Source organism: Borostomias antarcticus, assembly GCF_949987555.1.
Source record: "Borostomias antarcticus genome assembly, chromosome: 22".
Taxonomy (NCBI): Eukaryota; Metazoa; Chordata; class Actinopteri; order Stomiiformes; family Stomiidae; genus Borostomias; species Borostomias antarcticus.
Window position 1 is genome coordinate 14,769,569 of NC_140255.1, and position 22,080 is coordinate 14,791,648.

At 47.1% G+C, this 22,080-nt stretch overlaps 1 protein-coding gene across 1 annotated transcript in view; it reads left to right on the top strand.

The window, feature by feature from the left end:
- Positions 1-22,080, top strand: part of LOC311324205 (calcium-activated potassium channel subunit alpha-1a-like) — a gene marked incomplete at both ends in the record, with an annotated part of 82,718 nt that overhangs the window by 4,663 nt on the left and 55,975 nt on the right. The window contains one exon of the mRNA XM_084456606.1: positions 8,264-8,407. Within this exon, the coding sequence (XP_084312732.1) occupies positions 8,264-8,407 (144 nt within the window). The remainder of the gene's footprint in view (positions 1-8,263; positions 8,408-22,080) is intronic.

Below are 22,080 nucleotides of genomic sequence, written 5' to 3' on the forward strand. Positions count from 1 at the left end.
AAAATCCTCTCTCTCGTTCCCTGTAAGAATACATTTTTACTGCAGATAATGTTGATAAGGGTGACAGAAGGGGTCACATGAAACATGATACACATCTAGCTGATGAATCATTTAACCTGTATATCAAGGCTGATTCTGACAGGTACATTGACCACCAAGAAAGTAATATGAAATGAAATAAAAACCTTGATATTCGTGGACACCAATCAAAAGACTTGATTTGTCCTCTGATTGGTCATTGACCACAGCTTTCCACTTTTCTAACAACTCCTGCATTCGTGTGAGCTGTCGACATATTTGGCACATAAAGTGTGATTTAGGCTACTTGGACTTTCCACGTTAACTTTCTTCACAGAGTTGGCTAGGTACAGTTTTCTCCTTTAATGCGTTTTTCATTTAGTCCTGATTATCCTCTCCCAATGAAATATGTTCTAATGCAGCTGGGTTTGAAAGGTAGGCGCTGGCTCCAGCCCTATGCCCATGTTTTGTAGTGGTTTATTCCAGACTACCATGAAAGTAATTATCCTGTCCAAGCAACCCCAACACCATCATAACAACTGCACAAACTGTGTAAAATATGACCAATTAAGGAATCAACAGGTGAGCCATTTATTGTAACATGAACCGTTTCCTGCAGGGTCTGTCTTCTCAGGCCATGCATGTCTCTGTGGAAGAATTTAAGATGAAACAAACTATTCATTCATTAAAAAGATTGGGGCGATACAGAGTTACAAAGATGCATCACAGATGACCTGTCGCGACAGGTCAAAGCATCCCAGGACAGACAGTGGTGTTTGCAAACCTTCTGGCGTCCTGTGCAAAGTACAACCAAAGTTCAGACTACATTCAACATGGGCCCAAATTGATACTTTGATATGTGGCTCTGAATTATTGGTCAAAGCCATACAGTTGACCATATCATATAAAGAAAACCAGGCCAGGTCCAGCCTAGCTTATGTGCATGGCTGGCTTGTTTCTATTCAGGACTGGTAGGACGGAAGTCAAAGTCTAGTCATGCCACTGAAATAGCTGTGAATTGAAATGATATGAAATAATGTCTGATAAATGAAGATAGGTCTTGTCGTCTGGACACATCATTTCCAATGCTTTCAATGCTAATCCATCACATAGGAGAGGTAGGAGTACACAGGTTTCCTGTGAGGAGTGGAGGTGAGACTCCGCCCCCTTGAGACAGAATGGGTCAGGGGCAGTGCAGAGCCCTCCGGGCAATCTCCATGCACCCACCAGACCACTCAGGGGCTGAGTTGTGGGGTCTGTAGCATGGATAGTGGCGTGGTGGCGAGTCTCCACCCCCTCGGGTAAGAGCAGTTCAGGGTTAGTCCAGTTACTTCTGGGCAATCTCCATGCACCCACTGGTGAAAACTGTGTGTCTCTAGCCCACTCAGGGGCTGAGTTGTAGGGTCCATAGCATGGATAGTGGTGTGGTGGCAAGACTCCGCCCCCCGGGTCAGAGCAGTTCGGGTGTAGTGCAGTTACTTCTGGGCAATCTCCATACACCCACTGGTGAAAACCGTGTGTCTCTAGCCCGCTCAGGGGCTGAGTTGTGGAGTTCATGACATGGATAGTGGCGTGGTGGCAAGACTCCGCCCGCTTGGGTCAGAGCTGATTGAGCGCAGTACAGTGACCTCTGGGCAATCTCCATGCACCCACTGGCGAAGACCGTGGGTCTCTAGCCCACTCAGGGGCTGAGTTGTGTGATCTGTTGTGTGGATAGTGCCGTGATGGCGAGACTCCGCCCCCTCAGGTCAGAGCTGGTCGTGGACAGTGTACCTCTCTCCGGGCCACGCACCTGCCCCCACCAGTGAAGACCCTGTGTCTCTAGCACACTCAAGGGCTGAGTTGTGGGGTCCGTGGCGTGGTAGCGAGACTCCGCCCCCTCGGTTCATATTGGGTCGGGGCAGTGGAGCCCTCTCCAGGCTACCCACCTGCCCCCACCGGTGAAGACTGTGTTTCTCTAGCCCTCTCAGGGGCTGATTTGTGGGGTCCGTGGCGTGGACAGTGGCGTGGTGGCAAGACTCCGCCCCCTCGCGTCATATTGGGTCGGGGGCTGTGGACCCCTCTCTGGGCTACCCACCTGCCTCCACCGGTGAAGACAAGTGTGTCTTTAGCCCTCTTAGGGGCTGAGTTGTGGGGTGCATGGCGTGGTGGCGAGACTCCGCCCCCTCGGGTCAGAGCCAGTCGGGGACAGTGTAGCCCGCTGAGCAGTAGTCATAACTAGACCACCGAGGATCTGGAAAATGTGCGGTGTCATAGTGATTTTATTTTGATGTTCTGGGACCACTGCCTCTTGTGGTAGCAACATAGAACTGCAGGTTCTGGGACCACTGCCTCTTGTTGTAGCAACATAGAGCTGCAGGTCAAAAACATGACGGAGGAAGCCAGGGAGGGAGGGAAGGAGGGAGTGACAACCGGACATTTGCTATCATTGGTGCGCTGGTTTACAGCCACTCACAAAAACACAACATCTCTTCACCATCGATCCACATGAACAGATCAAGCTGTAGCTGATGCATGGTTAGATTATTTCTATTTAATGAAGCAGGTCAATACAGTGCAGTATGTGCATTTAATTAGACTGTTCATTCAGCAAATTGAGTAATGATTTAAAATTGATCCATAAGCCTAAATGCTGCTACGCCCACTGTCAGATAATCAAACAGACACTAGAGCACCAGTCTTGAGATTGCTGACCTTTATATTATCATTCATTTCTGAGACAGGTTAATTCATAATTGAGGTCTTGGCATGTGTATTAATACATTTTTTGAATAATGCAAAGACTTCTGCAGGAATTGTCATGGGCCACATGTTCTATTCTTATGTAATGTACTTTCCTTGTGAGGAATTATTGTGTGGGACCCAAAAATGTGTGTAATCTTGATCAATGGACTCTATATCAGATGTAATAGATTAAGCCTGGATGAAAGTATAATCTTTATTTAGAATACAATCCATCAATTTGTCAGAGAAGAGATCAACTGCAAAGCCTGTTCTATTGAGTATTTATTCCTCTGCACACTGCAGTTCTCTGTCATAAGATGTTTTGCGTGATTTGAAAAATAATAATCCAACTTTGAAAATAACAGTTATTTTCAAATAAAGTGTATACCCCATCAGTATACCCCATCCAATCTGTAGTTGCCTTCTGATAGTCACAGTGTAACACAGACATGGAAGTTCACCTTATTCCAGATGCATATTTCACAGACCAGAAAGCATGAATGCCAGACCTGTATTTGAAGTTATGAGGCAGTTATGAGAAGTTAAAAAGGCAGTTCCTTGCCTTGGAGGTGTATTGTGTGCCTTTGAGATAAAACCGGTCATATTTGATTCATGAGGGAAGCTCTTCAGGACTAATTGGGCTGAGGGATGTTATATCACCGCCGGCCATTTATCTTTGAACTATGTCTTTTCTAACATTAAACATTCATCGAGGACGGGTTTTTCTAGATACATTTTTAGACATCGTCATTAACTGCTTTAGGATAGCAGTCAGGTGCCAATTAGACTTTTTTAATTCCCCATTACTCCCATATATTAACATATTCCACATATTCACTCACTTCCATATATCACCATACAATCCCATATATTACCATATTCACTTCCATATATCACCATATTCACTTCCATATATTACTATATTAGCTTCCATATATTACCATATTAACTTCCATATATTACCATATTCACTTCCATATATCACCATATTCACTTCCATATATTACTATATTAACTTCCATATATTACCATATTCACTTCCATATATCACCATATTCACTTCCATATATTACTATATTAACTTCCATATATTACCATATTAACTTCCATATATTACCATATTCACTTCCATAGATTCCATGTATGACCATTAATATGACCTTAATTGGTTCTTTGCACTGTCGCCTCACAGCAAGAAGGTCCTGGGTTAGATTCCCACTCTGTTGGCACTGGGGGAATGTTCTTGCCAGGGCTGTTGGTACTCAGGTTACTCAGGTGGGGTATCTCCCGGGCCTCTCTGTGTGGAGTTCGCATGCTCTCTCCATGTTCACAAGGGTTTCCTCCATAAAGAAGCCCAATATAAAAACATGCAGAAGAACAGTTCGCTCTCCTGTCCATCCCTGACCAAAGCTGGTCCCCGGGCGCAGTGAGGGCTGCCTGCTGCCTCTGGCTGGCCCTGGAGGAAGGGCAGCACGGATGGGTTACAAATGTAGTCGGCTGAACGCTCCGGCATGTATGTGTGTGTTGTGTGTGTTTCCCTGTGTCGTCGCTCCCTGCGGGCATGTACGTGTGTGTGTCAATAATAAGCTGTATGACAATAAAGGTGCATTTTATAAATGTCATCTCATGTCATTGTTGACTCATTCACTCCAGACCCAACTGTTCCCTGAACAGCAGTCATTCTGCTACAGAGTCAGATGGGACTGATGCATGCTCCTCTCTCCTCTCACCCTTGACCAGATCCACTTACCCTGATCTTCTTAACCTGAAACACAACCGAGAATCAACTTAAACGCTCCCTCACAGCAGCTAAGCCACGCAGATGAGAATGGCCTCTCAAAACCAATTGATGGCTTTCTCAGCCTTTCCATCATCAGTACAACAGCATCAGTTTAAGATGAGTTGCTTTCGTGCACGCTTATGTATTTTACTTCCTACTAGATCTCCTCCACCCTATGAAATCGGAGGGGGCTATTAAAATGTTTGTTTGTCATTCCCACAAGATGTACCAGAGCCCAACACAGGGGGTGCTAGCCACAGTTATTTTTTTCCGCATTGCAAAAACATATTTATTTCTACACAAAAAAACGATACTTTGTGTCTTAGTAAAAGGATGGTCCTTTCTACTCAGTGACCCTCTCCTTTCCAAAGTTCCGAGTTCAAAGCTTGATGAGCTTCCTGCCTTGTCTGGCCCTTGTTCTTACAGGACCCGTTATTCGGCCACACAGTGACACACACATTACACACAGTGAGCAGCGACACGGCACACAGCACAGACACACATGCAATTTTCGGGGTTTGCCCGGTGGAAATTGTTCCCTGCATTTCTCCCATCCCAAGCCGTCCTCCTCCAGGGGCAGCCAGGAGCAGTGGGCAGCCATCGTTCCAAGTGTTCAGTCCAGGTCTTGGTCAGGGACCGGACTGAAGAGCATCTGTTCTTCTGCATGGTTTTCATATTGGGTTCTTTGGGAGGAAACCCTTGTGAACACAGGGAGAACATGCAAACTCTGCACAGAAAGGCCCAGAGACCTTCTTGCTGTGAGGTGGCATTAGAGGTTACAGTAGGTGCATTGCATTGAATTGTGGGTACAGATATTATTGGTTATAGTTATTGTATTTCACAGGATCAGATGGTACTGTAGATAATGTTGGATGGATAAGAGTACACTAGTGTTGGCAAAATGTTTGTAATCACTATAAGTCTGTGGGTGTGTAACGTAACTCTATGTTCCCATAGATAGAGTACTAAAGTCTGACATCACACACAATGCCCAAATAGGGAAAATTAATGTGCGCTTTCCTTATCTTTAAGACCATATTGTGTTTTGTTTAAGGGAGTTTTGATATATATGGCCTGTCTAGTGTAGGCCTGAGAAAGAAGAGATATTTTGACCTCAAAGCTTTCACTGGGAATATCGGAGTACAGTCTTACTGGTGCCTTAAAAGATAATAGTGACCAGATGTGATTTTGTAACAATGTGTATGGTGTGTAATTGAACAGAAGGGGAGCAGAGCTAGTCAGAGACCTGATATCGCACCCTTGTTCTTCTCTCCATGCATGAATGAGCGTGAAGGATTGTGTCACAGCATCCTTTAGAAAATCTTTATTTCTTCTGGAAGTCAACAGTCCCTACCAAGGTCTGTGGGTAACACAGGATTCATCCAGATAGACGTTCTGCCCGATGTCAATTCCTTTTATGATTACCCATGGCCAACCTTTTCAATTCTGAAATGATTACACTTGCTCCCATTGCTTCATAGACAGACCTCTTAAGCGCTGTCTTCACTTTGTAGGCCGTAACCCATCATTAAGCCTTTAGAAAAAATGCTGTAATTTTTCCTAATTGAGACAAAAACTTGAATCTTTATTTGGGCCCATTTTGCACTACAGAGGGGCACCGGTCTTGAGAGGTGTATTGACACAAAGTGGCGATACGTCGTTGGTGAGGAACAGCATGTTTACCGTGTTCTGTCTTCACTGCAAGGGAACTGACGGAGGGAAGTGTCGTCGTTGCCTGAGTTGTTGGCTTACACAGTATTTAACGTTACCACGCAGGCACCTGCAGGTGCTGCAAGATTGTTGTCTGAGAGGTTCCTGTCTGAGATTCGCGACTCGTCTCAACACCTTTTTTCTGAAGTGCAGAAAGATAGAAGAGAGTTGCAAAGAAAAGCGAGTGATGGGCACTTTGTTAGCACCTGCTCTCGTCTGCCTCCTGACTCAACGACAGTGAGCAGCACTGTACTCCAGTTCCTGCACACAACAGTGTGGCTTTAATCCAGTCTGGGGCTCATCCTGTTATCTCAGCGTTATTGGGTTTGGGGGCCAGGCCCTGACCGGTGGAGGAGGCCTGGCTTTGTTCTGGGTAACAGACCCTTTCGTCATCTCATTACTCAGCATGAGCCTGGTTGTCATGGAGACACGTCATTACATAAGGCTAGACCAGGTGGGCTGTAGCTGCTAATGTAGCGTACAGTACTACACCCCCCAGCCCTAGCCAGGAGACTGCCCCGACCTGGTTGGCCTTATCACTGTAATAACTATTGATCTCCTATACTACAGTAGGAATCTAGGGGGCGGACATCTTCTTTTACACAGTTTACTCAATTGTGTGAGTTCAGAATCAGGTGAAGCAAATCAGACGGAACTCAAATTAACCACACAAAAATGTCATTACATCGTCAATTTTTTCCTTCGTTTAAAGACATCCTTTCGAAGGCGACTCCTCTGCAGCCGAGAGCATGTTCTTGTTTTTGTGTGAACACCCCCCGTTGTCTTGCTGTGTGGGACGCCATCGGCGTTCATTCACCCGTCCTCTGGGTTGCGTGACTGCCCTCTCGGTGTCGCCAGGCCCCTCAGCTCCCCAAAGATTTATGGTGCAGTGGAGGCAACAAGCACATGCTGCACAGTCACATGCCGAGAGCTCTTTGAAGCCCACTGCCCAGTCAGAGGGGACGCACCACCCCCCACCCCCCCGTGCTGGCCAAGGGCCGGGCCACACCGCAGTCCCGGGCATGAACACCGCCACCAAGAGAACGTAGTGCTGCAGGAAAGTGCACATTGTCAAAGCAGCTGTTGAAAGATGATATACTGCACTGGACACACTGTAGTGAAGAAGCACAGTATTCAATGCTCAATATGAGAATGTCTCGGTTGGAGACTAGACCTTCGTCACAGCAGTTTTTTTGTGTGTGTTTTTTTCAAACCATCCCCCGTCAGTGCATTTTGGCCCTTTTAAGCTCTCCAGAACCCATTGAAATTACATCAAGTTATTCCAATAAGATTTTCCACTGTACATCTGACAGACTGAGGTCACCATCAGGTTGGAGTTTGTGTTTGTACTGTGTGTTTGTGTGTGTGTCAGTGTGTGTTTGTGTGTATGTGCTTCTTCGCAACATTGTGTGTTAGTACTTGTGTGGTACATATGTGCCTGTACAGTATGTGTGCACGCACCTATATCTGTGCCTGTGTACAGCGTACGTGAGTATGAATGTTTCAGTGTGTGTGTGTGTGTGTGTGTGTGTGTGTGTGTGTGTGTGCGCGTGCGAACTAGCCTATGGCGGACGAGGCCAGGCCGCAGCAGCCGCGGGGGCTTTTCGTCGAGGGAGCGCAGCTAACCCCCGCGTCCTGTCTAGATTTCCCGCTCTGTGAATCACGGCAGCCCACTCGCTGAGGCAGAAACACAAGGAGCTCTACGGCTGCCATGGAGACACTCCCGGAGAGGCTCCCAGGGCCCCGGCTGGCTCCCTGTGTGTTTGCTGTGCTCTCTTCCTCCTCCTGGACATAGGCCTACTCTATGCCAGGGCTGTTTGCTGCAGTCTTGTCTGGATGTCGATAAGAGACCTCGGGTCAACCAGAGCGAGATTGCACTGTCGTTAAAGAGATTTGATCACAAATGATTCACGATTCTGATTCCTGATGTCTAATTCTGTCCTCTTTGTCTCCCTCACCGTCCCACTTCTCTTTCTATCTATCTCTCTCTCTCACTCCCCTCTCCCTCCCTTTCTGGGTACGGACGTTCAGCGGTTCCACCATCCCATGGGAGATGGCATCAAGCGAGTCGGCGACAAGGTGACGGAGGCTGCCAGCGAGGTGGGCTGGATGACCTCTGTGAAAGACTGGGCCGGGGTCATGATCTCTGCCCAGACCCTGACGGGCAGAGTCCTGGTGAGTTCACACCCTCCTGGACCACGGTTGGTCCTACGTTGGACAGGATGTGCCACCGAGGGCCCTATTTTCATGCCGTGGCTAAGTGCTAAGGGCTACGTTTTGTCCATCGCAAAGTCAATATTTCTCGGCTCTGCTGAGCTTGGTGCGCAATGAACACGTTTGAAAATTGCAAGTTTGGTGAGTCTTCATTGCACACCAAACTTGATGGTAGAAGTATTGAGCTTACGACGGACAAAACATAGCCCTTAGCACCTTAGCCTTTAGCACTTAGCCCTTAGCCCTTAGCCCTTAGCACCTTAACACTAACCCCGATTGAAAATAGGGCCCTGAGTGTGCATCTGAATGGCCTGTCAGCTAATGTGACATGTTACATTGATTGGATTCCCTCTAGGTACAGTACACTGTTGGCTTGTTGTGAGATGTTTATGTCCTGGATATTACTGTAGATAGCTAACGACTGAGTGACATTGAACACAAAATCATAAAGCACCATCATCCAGACATTAATATCAGATTTTGTTCAAAAGGAATATCTACCAAGCATAAGTATGCAGACCCTAACACTTTAAAAGGGGGCACTCTTTTAAACATTTAGCTTGTTTTTGCACTTCCCGGTAGTGTAGTAGGAGGATGTAGAGATTTCAGAATATAATTCATATCGGATTATATCTAAATCTAAATCGGATTATAGCTATGGTTAGCATTAGCCTTCTTTCTAGTGGAAAGTGTGGAGAGTTAGAGCAAACTGCACCATCCAAAACTCCCCAAAAGGACATGTACATTGTTTGTAATACTAACAACATGACTTAAAGGAGTAGTAAAGGGAAAATGCATATTTAGCCCTGTTTTAAGGTTACTTATGATCATATACAATGGTTCAGATCAAAACGTTGACAAAACTAGCACTTTTGAGCGAGTCTGATAATTGCTCTACCACTGTTTTGGTCATACAATGGATGTGGGTGGGCACCTTGAAAAATCTTTCAAAAACATGTTAAACTCTCGATTTCCAAGACAAGAAGCTCACCGAGGGGGTAATTGGTGTCCGTTGGTGTTCTGACATCAAATTCGCAGCAAAGTATGAATCCTGTAGGGTTTTATTGATCATTTTATGAGATCCATTGACTTGTATTGACGCGACCGTTCTAGATGTGTAGATCAATCCGCAGAGGGGATTCAGGAAGCGGAACTACTTACGATAGCTATTGTTATTGTTTATGTTGCTAGGCTACCTAGTTTGCGGAAGTTTACACACGTATGTGCTGCGATTAAATAGTTATATGCTAAATATTTAAAAAAGCCTTTCCAGATGAACTAGAATCTTATTTTTTGGCGAATTATATGTCAGAATGCCAACTAACACCTCGGTGAGATTCTTGTCTTTGAAATTGAGAGTTTAACATGTTTTTTGAATGATTTTTCACGGTGCCCACCCACATCCATTGTATGACCAAAATGGTGGTAGAGCAATTATCAGACTTTCTCAAAAGTGCTAGTTTTGTCAACGTTTTGATCTGAACCATTGTATATGATCATAAGTAACCTTAAAACAGGGCTAAACATGCATTTTCCCTTTACTACTTCTTTAATGTAGGTAGTCTAGCTGGGCGGTGAATCAATTGTTGGAATCAGAAAGCACTGCCAATCATTGAACATTGTTTAAATTATAGTAAAACTGCAGGTGGTTCTGTGTCGTTCGCAAATGGGCCACCGTTTTTCCTGATTACACAGCAGCAGTAAATTTACAATAGATTTTTTTTTTTTAATTTGCAGTGTTTTCGAATTCCAACAGTTGCCAACAGCCAGTTACACTGCAGAAATCATGTTTCGAGCAGTTTTGGGGAGTTGTGGATGCTATGCTCTTCCCATACTTTCAACTAGCAAGGTGACAAGGCCAGGTGTTACGAGAGATAGCACTGTTTCTTCGAAGTGCCTGTACAGTCAGAAACTGCATCCTTCTAATACACTCTCTGTAAGTGCAAAAACAAGCAACATGTTCAAAACCGTGGAGTACCCATTTAACAGAGGGTAGTGCAGCTTGCAGTCCCTAATATTAATGTACTACGCTCTGTTAAAGGGTTAGAGTACTGCCCTCTTTTAATGTACTACGCTCTGTTAAAGGGTTAGTGTACTACACTCTGTTAAAGGGTTAGTGTACTGCGCTCTGTTAAAGGGTTAGTGTACTACACTCTGTTAAAGGGTTAGTGTACTACGCTCTGTTAAAGGGTTAGTGTACTACACTCTGTTAAAGGGTTAGTGTACTACACTCTGTTAAAGGGTTAGTGTACTACGCTCTGTTAAAGGGTTAGTGTACTGCGCTCTGTTAAAGGGTTAGTGTACTACGCTCTGTTAAAGGGTTAGTGTACTACACTCTGTTAAAGGGTTAGTGTACTACACTCTGTTAAAGGGTTAGTGTACTACGCTCTGTTAAAGGGTTAATGTACTACCCTCTGTTAAAGGGTTAGTGTACTATGCTCTGTTAAAGGGTTAGTGTACTATCCTCTAGTGTACTACACTCTGTTAAAGGGCTAGTGTACTATGCTCTGTTAAAGGGTTAGTGTACTATGCTCTTTTAAATGATTAGTGCACTGTACTACCCTCTGTTAAAGGGTTAGTGTATTACCCTCTGTTAAAGGGTTAGTGTACTGTATTACCCTCTGTTAAAGGGTTAGTGTACTGTACTACCCTCTGTTAAAGGGTTAGTGTATTACCCTCTGTTAAAGGGTAAGTGTACTGTATTACCCTCTGTTAAAGGGCTAGAGTACTACCCTCTGTTAAAGGGTTAGTGTACTGTACTAACCTCTGTTAAAGGGTTAGTGTATTACCATATGTTAAAGAGTTAGTGTTCTACCCTCTGTTAAAGGGTTAGTGTACTATGCTTTGTTAAAGGGCTAGTGTACTATGCTCTGTTAAAGGGTTAGTGTACTATGATCTGTTAAAGGATTAGTGTACTGTACTACGCTCTGTTAAAGGGTTAGTGTACTACCCTCTGTTAAAGGGCTAACCCTTTAACAGAGCGTAATACAGTACACTAGGAAGGCTCAGATGCTGGAGCTCAGCTGCCAAAACAAAAGCAGGGATGACTTTTTACAAAGAGGAGATTTTGAAGAGCGTATTAAGGCCATACACCCCATAATACCCTTAGCCTTGGACAGCTCACCGTTAACACCATTCCGTTGGCTATAGCCAGAAGGGGTTGCCATGGCACATGCTGATTTATCCTCATTATATTCCACGGCGGGATTAAGAGGAGACTTAAGCACAACAGATCAGAGCCGCTGTGCGCGTGGCGCCCGTCCAGTCAAGGACAACCCCTCTGAAAGGTGCAGCTCTCCCGCCAGGCTGGAGCGCCTTGGCAGCGGAGTGGATCGGAGGCCGGCGATTCTGCCGTAAGTGCTTAGCCAAGCTAATTTAGGGGGCGAGGCGGAATGAAATGAGTGGCGTGAGCGCGTTTGTGTGCCAAGGCTCACTGCAGTATGACCCGCTCCACCAGCCGGCCCCGCCCGCCATCCCAGCGCAGACTGCAGTCCCCCCTGCTGGCCCGCTGCATGGAGGCTGTCAATAACAGGGCCGCGGTGCCGGAGCAGCCGTGGTCAAAATGGTGCAGTTTCACTTTGACACGTTTCAGTTTACCCACTGCTTTCATGTACGTTATTGGTGGTTCAGTAACTCAAGTTTTAAACTCTTGAATCAAATCAAACTTTATTTATATAGCGCATTTCATACACAGAGGTAACCAGGATGTGCTTTACAGAGAGAAAAGTGTGTGTGTGTGTGGGGGGGGGGGGGGGTGTACAGATTTCCTACCCTTAATTTAACAGAGGGAACCAAAAAAACAGTTCACCCATTTGGGCCAATATACTGTAGATGAGCTGGAAAGAAAATCTTCCATGACCTCTCTCACCGAGGCGCAAGCAAGCTCCTGGAAAACAGAAAGATTTTACAGAGCACTAAACATGGAATAAACACTTAATGATAAGAAATATGACTATCAGTAGAGTAGATAAAAAGTTAAATAGTAGAGATCTTACCTATGTTTAGTAACACTTAATGTATTTATAGATGGTGTTCTTTTTCATTTTTATGTCTTGGGTCATGTGGTGTTTGAAGCCTTAGGTTAGCTGGGACTCCAGGTAGGAGCTGGAAACTAGAGGATTTGGCCAGCTGCTTCCTGGCTGCCCTCTTTGACAAGGACAGTGCAGTATGAGATGATGCGATATCCACTGATAGAGAGCTCTGATCCAAACATCACAGTGACTAATGCTGCTGTTCCTGGTTTCTACATGTGGAGGAGGGGTTGCCATGTTTATGTTTGGCTTCTTTTTTGCGTATGTGTCTGTGTGTAAGTGTGTGTACGTACGTATGTCTGTGTGTGTGTGTGTGTGTGTGTTCGTGTGTCTGTTTGTGTGTGTGTACGTGTGTGTGTGTGTGTGTGCGTGCGTGTGTGTGTGTGTGTCTGTTTGTTGTCACATAGCCACTGCTGCTTGATACGGCACCACTGTTTAGCAAGCCCGGCCTGTAACCATGGCAACAGCAGCTCACCTAAGCGCTGCAGATGTGTGTGTTCCATGTCAGCTTTCGGGCGGCCAAACTAAAGCCTATTCCTGGGCCATCTGAGGGGGCATCTCGGGGTGGGGGTTAAGAGAATAGCATTTATGAGACAAACAGACAGCAGAGTTAATGTTGACACCAGCGTGCCCTGGGAGGAGAGGGACAGCTGTCCCACTGTGCTAGACTAGGCCACCACACACTAATTGTTCATTTGCAGAGCTGCCCGGGCATCTTTTTAGATTGTAAAAGATATAATGTTGGCTTTAGGTTATTTGATTACTACCCCCCCCCCTCTCCCACCACCACCTCCTCTTGTCCATAAGCCCTTCTGTCTCCATGAGCTTATCTGCCTCAGATCAGGGCTTCCCCTCCTGTGTTCACTGATAAGGCGGAAACGGTCCTGGGCTGCTTGTTTACTTTCTAACGACAGCAGGTTGGGGGTGGGCGGGGATGTGAAGACAGGAATCCCCCCTCCCCCGTCTGGAATATGGAAGACTCCATCTGTCAGTCTTTACCTTGTTATCCCCCTCTCCAGTCCTGGGCTTGATCACCATGGTGGCGGCGGGGAGGGGGGGCGGGGGGGAGTCAGCGATGGTGTCATCACCTGGTTGTGAAAGGCGTCAAAACCAAACAGGCCCGGTGACAGGTGGCTTCTGTCGCCCCCCCCCCCGCACGACGCAAAGCTCCGCCGCACACACACCTCCTGTAATCACGTAGCTGCGACCCCCCTCCTGCTTCGATCGACACCTATTCAGATATATTGTGGATACGGCGTTAATGCGGCGTGTTATTTTAAACCAGCTTGTTGTGACTCTGGATTGGAGACTCGATGCTCGACGCTCCGTGTCTCAGTCAGTCGTATTTCCTCTGATGTGACAGCCCCCCCCCCCCGCTGAGTGACATTTAGCCCGCTTCGGCGGGAGTGCGGCCAGCCTCGGGGGACGGCTGTGTCACGTGGGTACTGCGGCACCGAGGGAACAGTGTTCCATTAACGGAACCACGGTTCCGTTAACCACCTTTGGCGCTGTATGACAGAGTGCCTACATGACCTATGACCTCTCACGCCCAACCCCAGACGGAGAGCGTGTCATAGCAGAGGAAGTCCGTCTTGACGTCTGGAGATCGAGGGACTCTCATTAAAGGTGCAATAGTCACGATTTCGATGTAGGCTAGTCAGTTAAAAAACAATAACAACTCTAACTAGGCTTGTGAGCCAATAGTATTAGGACTTCTGATCGCTCACGCCTCCCGACGGTGCCAACGTCGTAATACTATTGGCTCAGCCTTGTTAGACGGGTACCAAACCAGACAGAGGTTAACAGGACGTTCTTGTCAAACCCGTCAAAATTTCTTAAATGAATCAATTCAGACTATATTTTTTGGGGGGTGTATAGTAATACTTTTATTCTGCACCTTTCTAAAAGCTCTGTGGATGTTTTTTTTTTTTTTTTTTTTTTATATAAATGATTAGTCTATACAGAAATCATATCTATATGACCTCTAACTGTTGAGCATTGCTTTGTTTTGGCTGTAGGCTGTGTTTTTGTTATGACACTGCAAAGAAAAATGAAAATTGGACTTGGCTTATCACTGAGATCATAGCCCTTGAAACGAATGGTGATCATATTCATAGACTTCCTGTAATGGGGATCAAAACACAAAAGCCGAATGGGATGATATGAACCGCCAAGCCGCTTCTGCGTGTCCGGAGTCCGCCGGGTTTGATGTCATGCCGCTGTAGTCCTGTTGCTAGCGAAGCCTGACCAGCACGGCTAGACTATAGGAGGAGCAGAAGGGCTTTCATCAACAGGACAAACTCTCCTCTTCCTCTGTCGTCCAGGACGAGAGGCAGTGGCGGCAGCAGCACTACAAGAAAAAGCTTTTTGTGTGATGAGAGAGAGAGGGAGAGAGAGAGAGAGGGAGAGAGAGAGAGGGAGAGGGAGAGAAAGAGAGAGAGGCAGAGAGAGCGAGAGAGAGAGGGAGAGAGAGAGAGAGAGAGAGAGAGAGAGAGAGCAGGCACTTTGCTCTGTCAGAGTTGAATACAGTGCTGCAGTGCAGAGCCAAGCGTCCTGGGTGTTTTCTGATCCTGATGGAGTGATCAGCTTTTGAGACTCGGTTCAGAACAGAAGCCCGGGGGATACTCTGCTTAGTATCACAGTAGAGTGACACACTTCAAAGTAAACATAACCCCGAGTCCTTTAGCAGGACGCCACCAGGGCCTGAAACACGCCCGGTTGCTTCTTCGGCTGGGGGGTTAGCCGCCGCCGCCACTCGGAGCGAAGCGTCACATCGTCAGCATGCCCGGGGTCCTTCGGCAGCGGTCTATGGGACCTTGTGCCACCTTTGGCTTACGGTACTAGTGCGACTGGGAGTGTGTGTGTGTGTGTGTGTGTGTCTGTGCGTCTGCATGTGACTTTCACCTCTCCCGCTGCTCCCGCCCCGCACAGTAAATAAACTTCCAGGCGGGCAGCGCCACCAGCCCCTCTCGTCCGCCCACGTGGCTATTTTGGGTCCGCGGCAGCTGGCTGGCCTGTTTTCTCTGGGCCTGCAGAGGGAAACGCTGCCATGCAGGACTCTGTCCCTCGGTTGGCTGCGCCATCCCCCTTGGTCTTGAAGCTGTGTAAATACACTCGGATAATAACGTTTTATCCACAGTCGAGTTCTATTTATACGGCCTAACTATTAATATTACTGTGTATGAAAGCAGCTCAGTGGACTAGAAAGGAAACCGCGGGATTGTTCAGAGGTCTTCAGGCCTGCCTGTTGTGGGTCCACTGAGACGCTAGCTGTCTGGATAAGGCCTGCAGACTATTGACATGCTTGTATTGCTCATCCATATTTAAACTATTGTGTTGTTTGTCCGGAGTCCTGCCGTGGCTCGGCTCTCGGGCCGCAGCGCGCAGGCAGACGCGTAGAGGGAGACGCGCAGAGGGAGACGCGCAGAGGGAGACGCGCAGAGGGAGACGTGCAGAGGGGGATGCGCAGAGGCAGACGCTGTAGGCCGACGCCGAAGGAGACAGGGGCGTTCTCCTGACACCTCTAGGAGAGCCAGAACTCAATTCCCCATCTGTACCTACAGACTCTACAGATAGAGTCACCTCTCTCTCCGAGGCGAGCGCACGGTGGGGACGGAGTGTCGTGCTGGTATATTCGTCTGGAAGGCTGCGGGTGGTCTGGTGGGATAATTACGCTGTCCCTGGAAGCACAGGTGGGGGGGGGGTTAGGTTGGGGGCATTTCTAATTTGGAACTTATCCGCTTCGGGCATCCACGTTTTTCAGCAGAATGTGGCGCCAACAGCCCAGGGAACGTAATTAGTGCAACAGAGAGGCACGCTACGGGGAAAATGACAGAACCATCGTTGGGACTGCTTGATAATGTGCATGCTCACAGAACCCGTCCGTGTCCATCTATGTACGGAACGGAAAGCACTGCCCTCTCAAAGCCGGAGCGAGCAAAGGAAAGCTATATTTCCTCAACTAAGCCTCACTACTTATTTTCCTTCAGTCTTTAAATGTCGCCTCCATTTTGTGTTGGGCACGGCAGCCTCCCTCAGACTAAGAGTAAGAGGCGTTAATGAGCTCACTCCTGAGTAAGCGTTTGGCGACCTCCTTCCGCCCACCTTGGCTCTGCACCTGCTTTCCCAAGGAAAGTTTGATTTAATTAATGAACACCACTGCCACTTTCTCAAAATGAAGGTCTAGAGGTTTATGGATGGCGAAAGTTCAGTTGAGGTTGTCACTCGCTCTGGTTAATTGTAGTCACCTCTTCAGAGTGTTCAACTATGACAGTGTACAATAGCATCACATCAGGCATACGACTACCATTGAAATCAGCGTTAAGTTGGCGTATTGTTTTCACTTGTGTTATTTTTAGCGCTTGTCTGATTCACCTCTACCATCACCGCAGTCTCTTGCCACTTTTACCCAGGCTTTAGCTGGGCCTGTGTCAATGCACGGCTGGTTGCTTTGTCCCCTGAAAATGCATGTGGTTTCTATATTTGTGGCCAGTTCCAGCAGAAGTTTACAAATGTATCACAGAGGTGTATTTACAGCTCCATTGTTAGCTGGGGGCTCACAAGCCCTCTCTCTCTCTCTCTCTGTCTGTGTGACAGACCTTTCCCTGATGAAAAGCTAGTGGCGACTGGTGACTCGTCTGCTGTCCTCTTTTGTCAGGCTCATGGTGCTCTCGAGAACTCCCTTGTTCATCGATCCACCAAAGACAACATTTTTTGGTAAACAGAACCACCCTCCATTTTCGTTCTGGGGCGTTCTTCACGCCGTCTCCCACTCAGCGGCGGGGGGCGGGGCCGCAGTTTGTGAGACGCCTCGTTTTCTTCAGGTAGTGAGCGTATCAGGACATTATACTGGATGTCTGGGGAACCACGTCTGCTCCTCTCACACCGCCCCAGCTCTTCATACTCCACTGTGAAAGAGCGCTTGGAAACCTTCTGGGGGGGTTGAAACCATGGCTCAGACAATCTGGCATTCAGGGGCTGTATACTGTACTGTATCCTGAGCTTTAGGTCTCTACTGAGGCGCTCTTCCGTGCATCTCTATTGTGTAGTTATATCAACACCTCAACACTTAGTTGGCCTACTAATATTCATTATAATGCCAAAGCAAGCCCTGTTTTATGTTAACCTTACAAAACCCTCAGTGGGCTGTGTAAACAGTTTGTAGTTCAACATGGCGTCCACGCCCATGTTCTTCCCCGAGCTGAAATGTTGTCACCGGTCGTGGGTAGATCATTCACTTTACCTCCTGCCCCGGGTCAAGCAAACACAGAGTCGGGTTTCAAGCTGTGAGTAGTTACAGTGTACATACACACTACATGCACGTGAAATACAACCGCAGGTGGAGATATCTGCCAAGGCTTTGGCGGAGTGTCCAGTTCCTAAGTGCTTTAAACTCCGGCACATTCGCCATCACTGCAAGCTAATGATTTTGAGCCAGATATTGAACTGCTGCTGAGAAGAATATATTGCAACACGGCCCCATATATCCTTAGTCTAATGGCTGAACAGTGTATTGGCTTCTTCCGTTCACCATCTCGGACAAAAGACCAATCAAGTAATGCTGCAAAGTGTTGGGATGCCAGACATATATTTTATCAGTGAAAAGTGTGCTGTAAACTAAGTGGTATGTCTTTCACAGTGACACTGCTGTTACTTTAGCCTCACAGGACATCACAGAACAAAATAATTAAGGCAGTGAATATATTTATGGCAGCCAGAAGTTACGGTTTCAAGCATTTAGCCATTTTAAATACCTGGGTTAGAGTTAGGGTTATGGTTAGGGTTAGGGATAGGATTAGAGTTGGTTAGGTTTTGAAAGGAGAATTTTCCAAAACAAGATTCATCGGCATAAGAGCATTTGTGGGGCAGCATCTCCTTTTTCTGATGACATAAAAACACATAAGCCGTCAGCTCACTTGGCAGAGCGCAATCACTCTTGTTTTTTTTTTAGGACATGGAGGACGCCCCCCCCCCCCCCACCCCCTCCTTTGAAATATGGAGGAGTCTGTTACCACAGGCTGTCTGCTGTGTGGGATGTGTGCTGGAACAGCATGGCTGCAGAGTGAGTGAGTCAGAGAGAGAGAGAGAGCCAGTGGCTATGGAGTCCCTCTGAGCTAGCAAGCCCCGTGGCTGTCTTGGTACACCTGAGGATAGCGCCACCTCTAAACCTTACCTGAATTTCGTCTCTGTCAGATGAAAACCATCTCCATTTTTGAGATTTTTTTCCTCCTCAATTGAAAGCTGGGACTACCCTTTACAACCTATAAACACCTCCCAGCCCTTGGACCAATTAAATGTATTCTAAACAGCTCCTCATATGTGATTGTATGTTCAAAAACAGAAATTGGAATTTTGAACATTTTGGAGATTGTTTTTCAGCGACAGCAACAATTTGTCAGTTATCTGTGTAAACTATATTAGTGCAGCATATAATAACTGTCTAAAAATAGTTTCAGGTAATGTGCAGTATACATCCCGACTTCATGAAAGCAGCTTAGTGGAGTTGTGTTTAGGTCTTGTCATTTAGAAGAAAAGGGTTGTGAGTGACAGAATTACCTGACACGGCACTGTTTCTCATTCATTCATTCATTAATTCATTAATTCATTCATCAGTATTTCTAACTAAATAACATACAAAATGATTACTAATACCACCAGCAAGTGCATAATTTCAGCACTATTCTTTATTAAACAAATTAAATACTATGTAAACATAAACATAAACACAACATTAATTTTACAGTTAGACATTAATGAGTTAGTTTGCTTTAAAAACAATGTCTGAGTTTATGATAATGTTTTGGTTTAGATTCATGAAAAATCTGAGCGGGTGGGGGGAGTTAGAGGAAAAACATGGCAGAGGATGGGGTCAAACAAGTCCTTGTGGAGAAAACAAAAAGATGCTGGCACTCCATTTAGCGCCCTGTGTGTCTCGCGCTCCCTCCTCTGCGGCGCGGGCCTCTCCAGGTGACGTCACCCTGGCGGTCACCTGGGGCGCTTGGCTTCGCTCTGCGAACCACAGCTGAAAGGATGCGAGGCAGCAGAGCGGCAATTATAGCCAGGCAGGATGTCTCCTAGCGGGGATGAGTGCTCTAACGAGCCATGGAGACCCTCCTCCTGTGGCTCTCCTAATGAACCACAGAACGGGACACTGTGGAGTGGTGTGCGCTTCCCTATAATGGACAGTCACGCCTACTTGACTTTGAAAATACCTTTAGCTGAATTGTGAGAGAAGAAAGTGCCACAGCGATTGCAGTGGTCGTGGCCAAGTATTTGTATCACATTAACATCCCAGATCCATTTCGTCCATCGACTCCATAAACCAGTCCAATGCAGCGGCTACTTCATCAACAGTCATCTCTGAATATTGGATCTCTCTCTGGTGTAAACATGCTAACACAGCCGGGCCATGACGAAGGAGAGGTTCCAGCTGCCTGGGAAACGCAGCAGACAGGAAGATAATCTTCTGTCATTGACAAGATGAGGGAGAAATCCTCTGCCCTCACAACGATTTTCACCCCACGTGTTCCGATGTCACAGACAAAGCAGAAAACCCCCCATAAAGCCTGATTATAGTAGGTTATTATGCCGTCTGAATCATGTTGTCACTGTCATACTTGTTAAGCCATGTAATATAGAAGCAAATTGCTTGAGATAACATTACACACAATCATGTCAACTGGACAGGGCATTGTTCTGTAGTTTGGTCAGTTAAGTGGTCAGTTTAGAGGTTGAAGACATTAATTCAACTGAGCTCAGTTATGTTCTGTTTTGGTTGTTGGTTGTTGTTGCACAGATTTAATAATGTAGAGAGAGTTCCTTTTTCCACATGGGAATCAAAGCTTTGTCCTGCATTATTATTGTGCATAAGTAACAGCAAAAATGAAGCTTCTGCCATGCAAGTGAGTCTTGGGGACGAGGGGGAAATGTATGTATCAGCCACGTCTTCAATGCATAACTATTATCTTCTAATTTATATGACACCCGTCCACAGCGTCACTCTGTAAGACAGTTGGACAAGAAGAATTCTCTCATCTTAACAAATCACGTGCCGAGCCTTCAAATCAAATCAAATCAAAGCTTTATTTGTATAGTGCATTTCATACACAGAGGCAACACAATGCACTTTACAGAGAACAAGGGAGGTGGGCATAGGTCCCACCCCTACATATTCCAGAATTAAGAAAAAAAACAGTATCACCCAGGGGCCAGAAAAGTGAGCTGTAAAAATTCTTCCCTGACCCCTCTCAACGAGGCAATCGAGCAAGCTCCTGGAGTATGTTTGTCTAACGGGTAAGAACATTTATAAAGCAATACATTACATTAAATTACATTTTCAGAGTAAGAAGGTCTAAAAACATCATAGGAGAGACATGGCGAACACTGGTGTGTGTCTGTGTGTGCGTGAGTGTGCCTGGGCCCAGATAGAGGCAGGGGTTGGGTAGGGTGGGGGTAGGAAAAGGATTCGGACCCGGGTTAGGGTGAGGGGAAGGGGGACTGGGCCCAGGTCCAGGCCTAAAGCCGGAACCTGGACTGGTGTATGTCTGTGTGTACGTGTGTGTTAACTAAATGCTACGACATCCACAGCAGACACGGGTATCACGGTCTCAGGGTGGTCTGCTGGTGACAGTGGGGCATCCACTGGACCTGGTTAGAAGATAGGAGGGAGAGAGAGGCACCACAGATATTAGAACAGAACGTTCCCGTTGTAGGGCTACCTGGAGCAAGCTCCTGGGGTATGTTTGTCTAACAGCTAAGAACATTTATAGAGCAATAAATTACATTAAATTACATGTCAGAGCAAGAAGGGGTAAGAACATCATGGAAGAGACAAACACTGGTGTATGTCTGTGTGTGCGCGTGAGTATGAATGTGCCTGGGCCCAGATAGAGGCAGGGGTTGGGGTAGGGTGGGGGTAGGAAAAGGATACGGACCCAGGTTAGGGTGAGGGGATCTGAGCCCAGGACTGGTGTATGTCTGTGTGTGCGTGAGTGTGCCTGGGTCCAGGGAGAGGCAGGGGTTGTGTGAGTGTGCCTGGGTCCAGGTAGAGGCAGGGGTTGTGTGTGCGTGAGTGTGCCTGGGTCCAGGTAGAGGCAGGGGTTGTGTGTGTGTGAGTGTGCCTGGGTCCAGGGAGAGGCAGGGGTTGTGTGTGCGTGAGTGTGCCTGGGTCCAGGTAGAGGCAGGGGTTGTGTGTGCGTGAGTGTGCCTGGGTCCAGGTAGAGGCAGGGGTTGTGTGTGGGAGAGTGTGCCTGGGTCCAGGTAGAGGCAGGGGTTGTGTGAGTGTGCCTGGGTCCAGGTAGAGGCAGGGGTTGTGTGTGCGTGAGTGTGCCTGGGTCCAGGTAGAGGCAGGGGTTGTGTGTGGGAGAGTGTGCCTGGGTCCAGGTAGAGGCAGGGGTTGTGTGTGGGAGAGTGTGCCTGGGTCCAGGTAGAGGCAGGGGTTGTGTGTGCGTGAGTGTGCCTGGGTCCAGGTAGAGGCAGGGGTTGTGTGAGTGTGCCTGGGTCCAGGTAGAGGCAGGGGTTGTGTATGGGAGAGTGTGTCTGGGTCCAGGTAGAGGCAGGGGTTGTGTGTGGGAGAGTGTGCCTGGGTCCAGGTAGAGGCAGGGG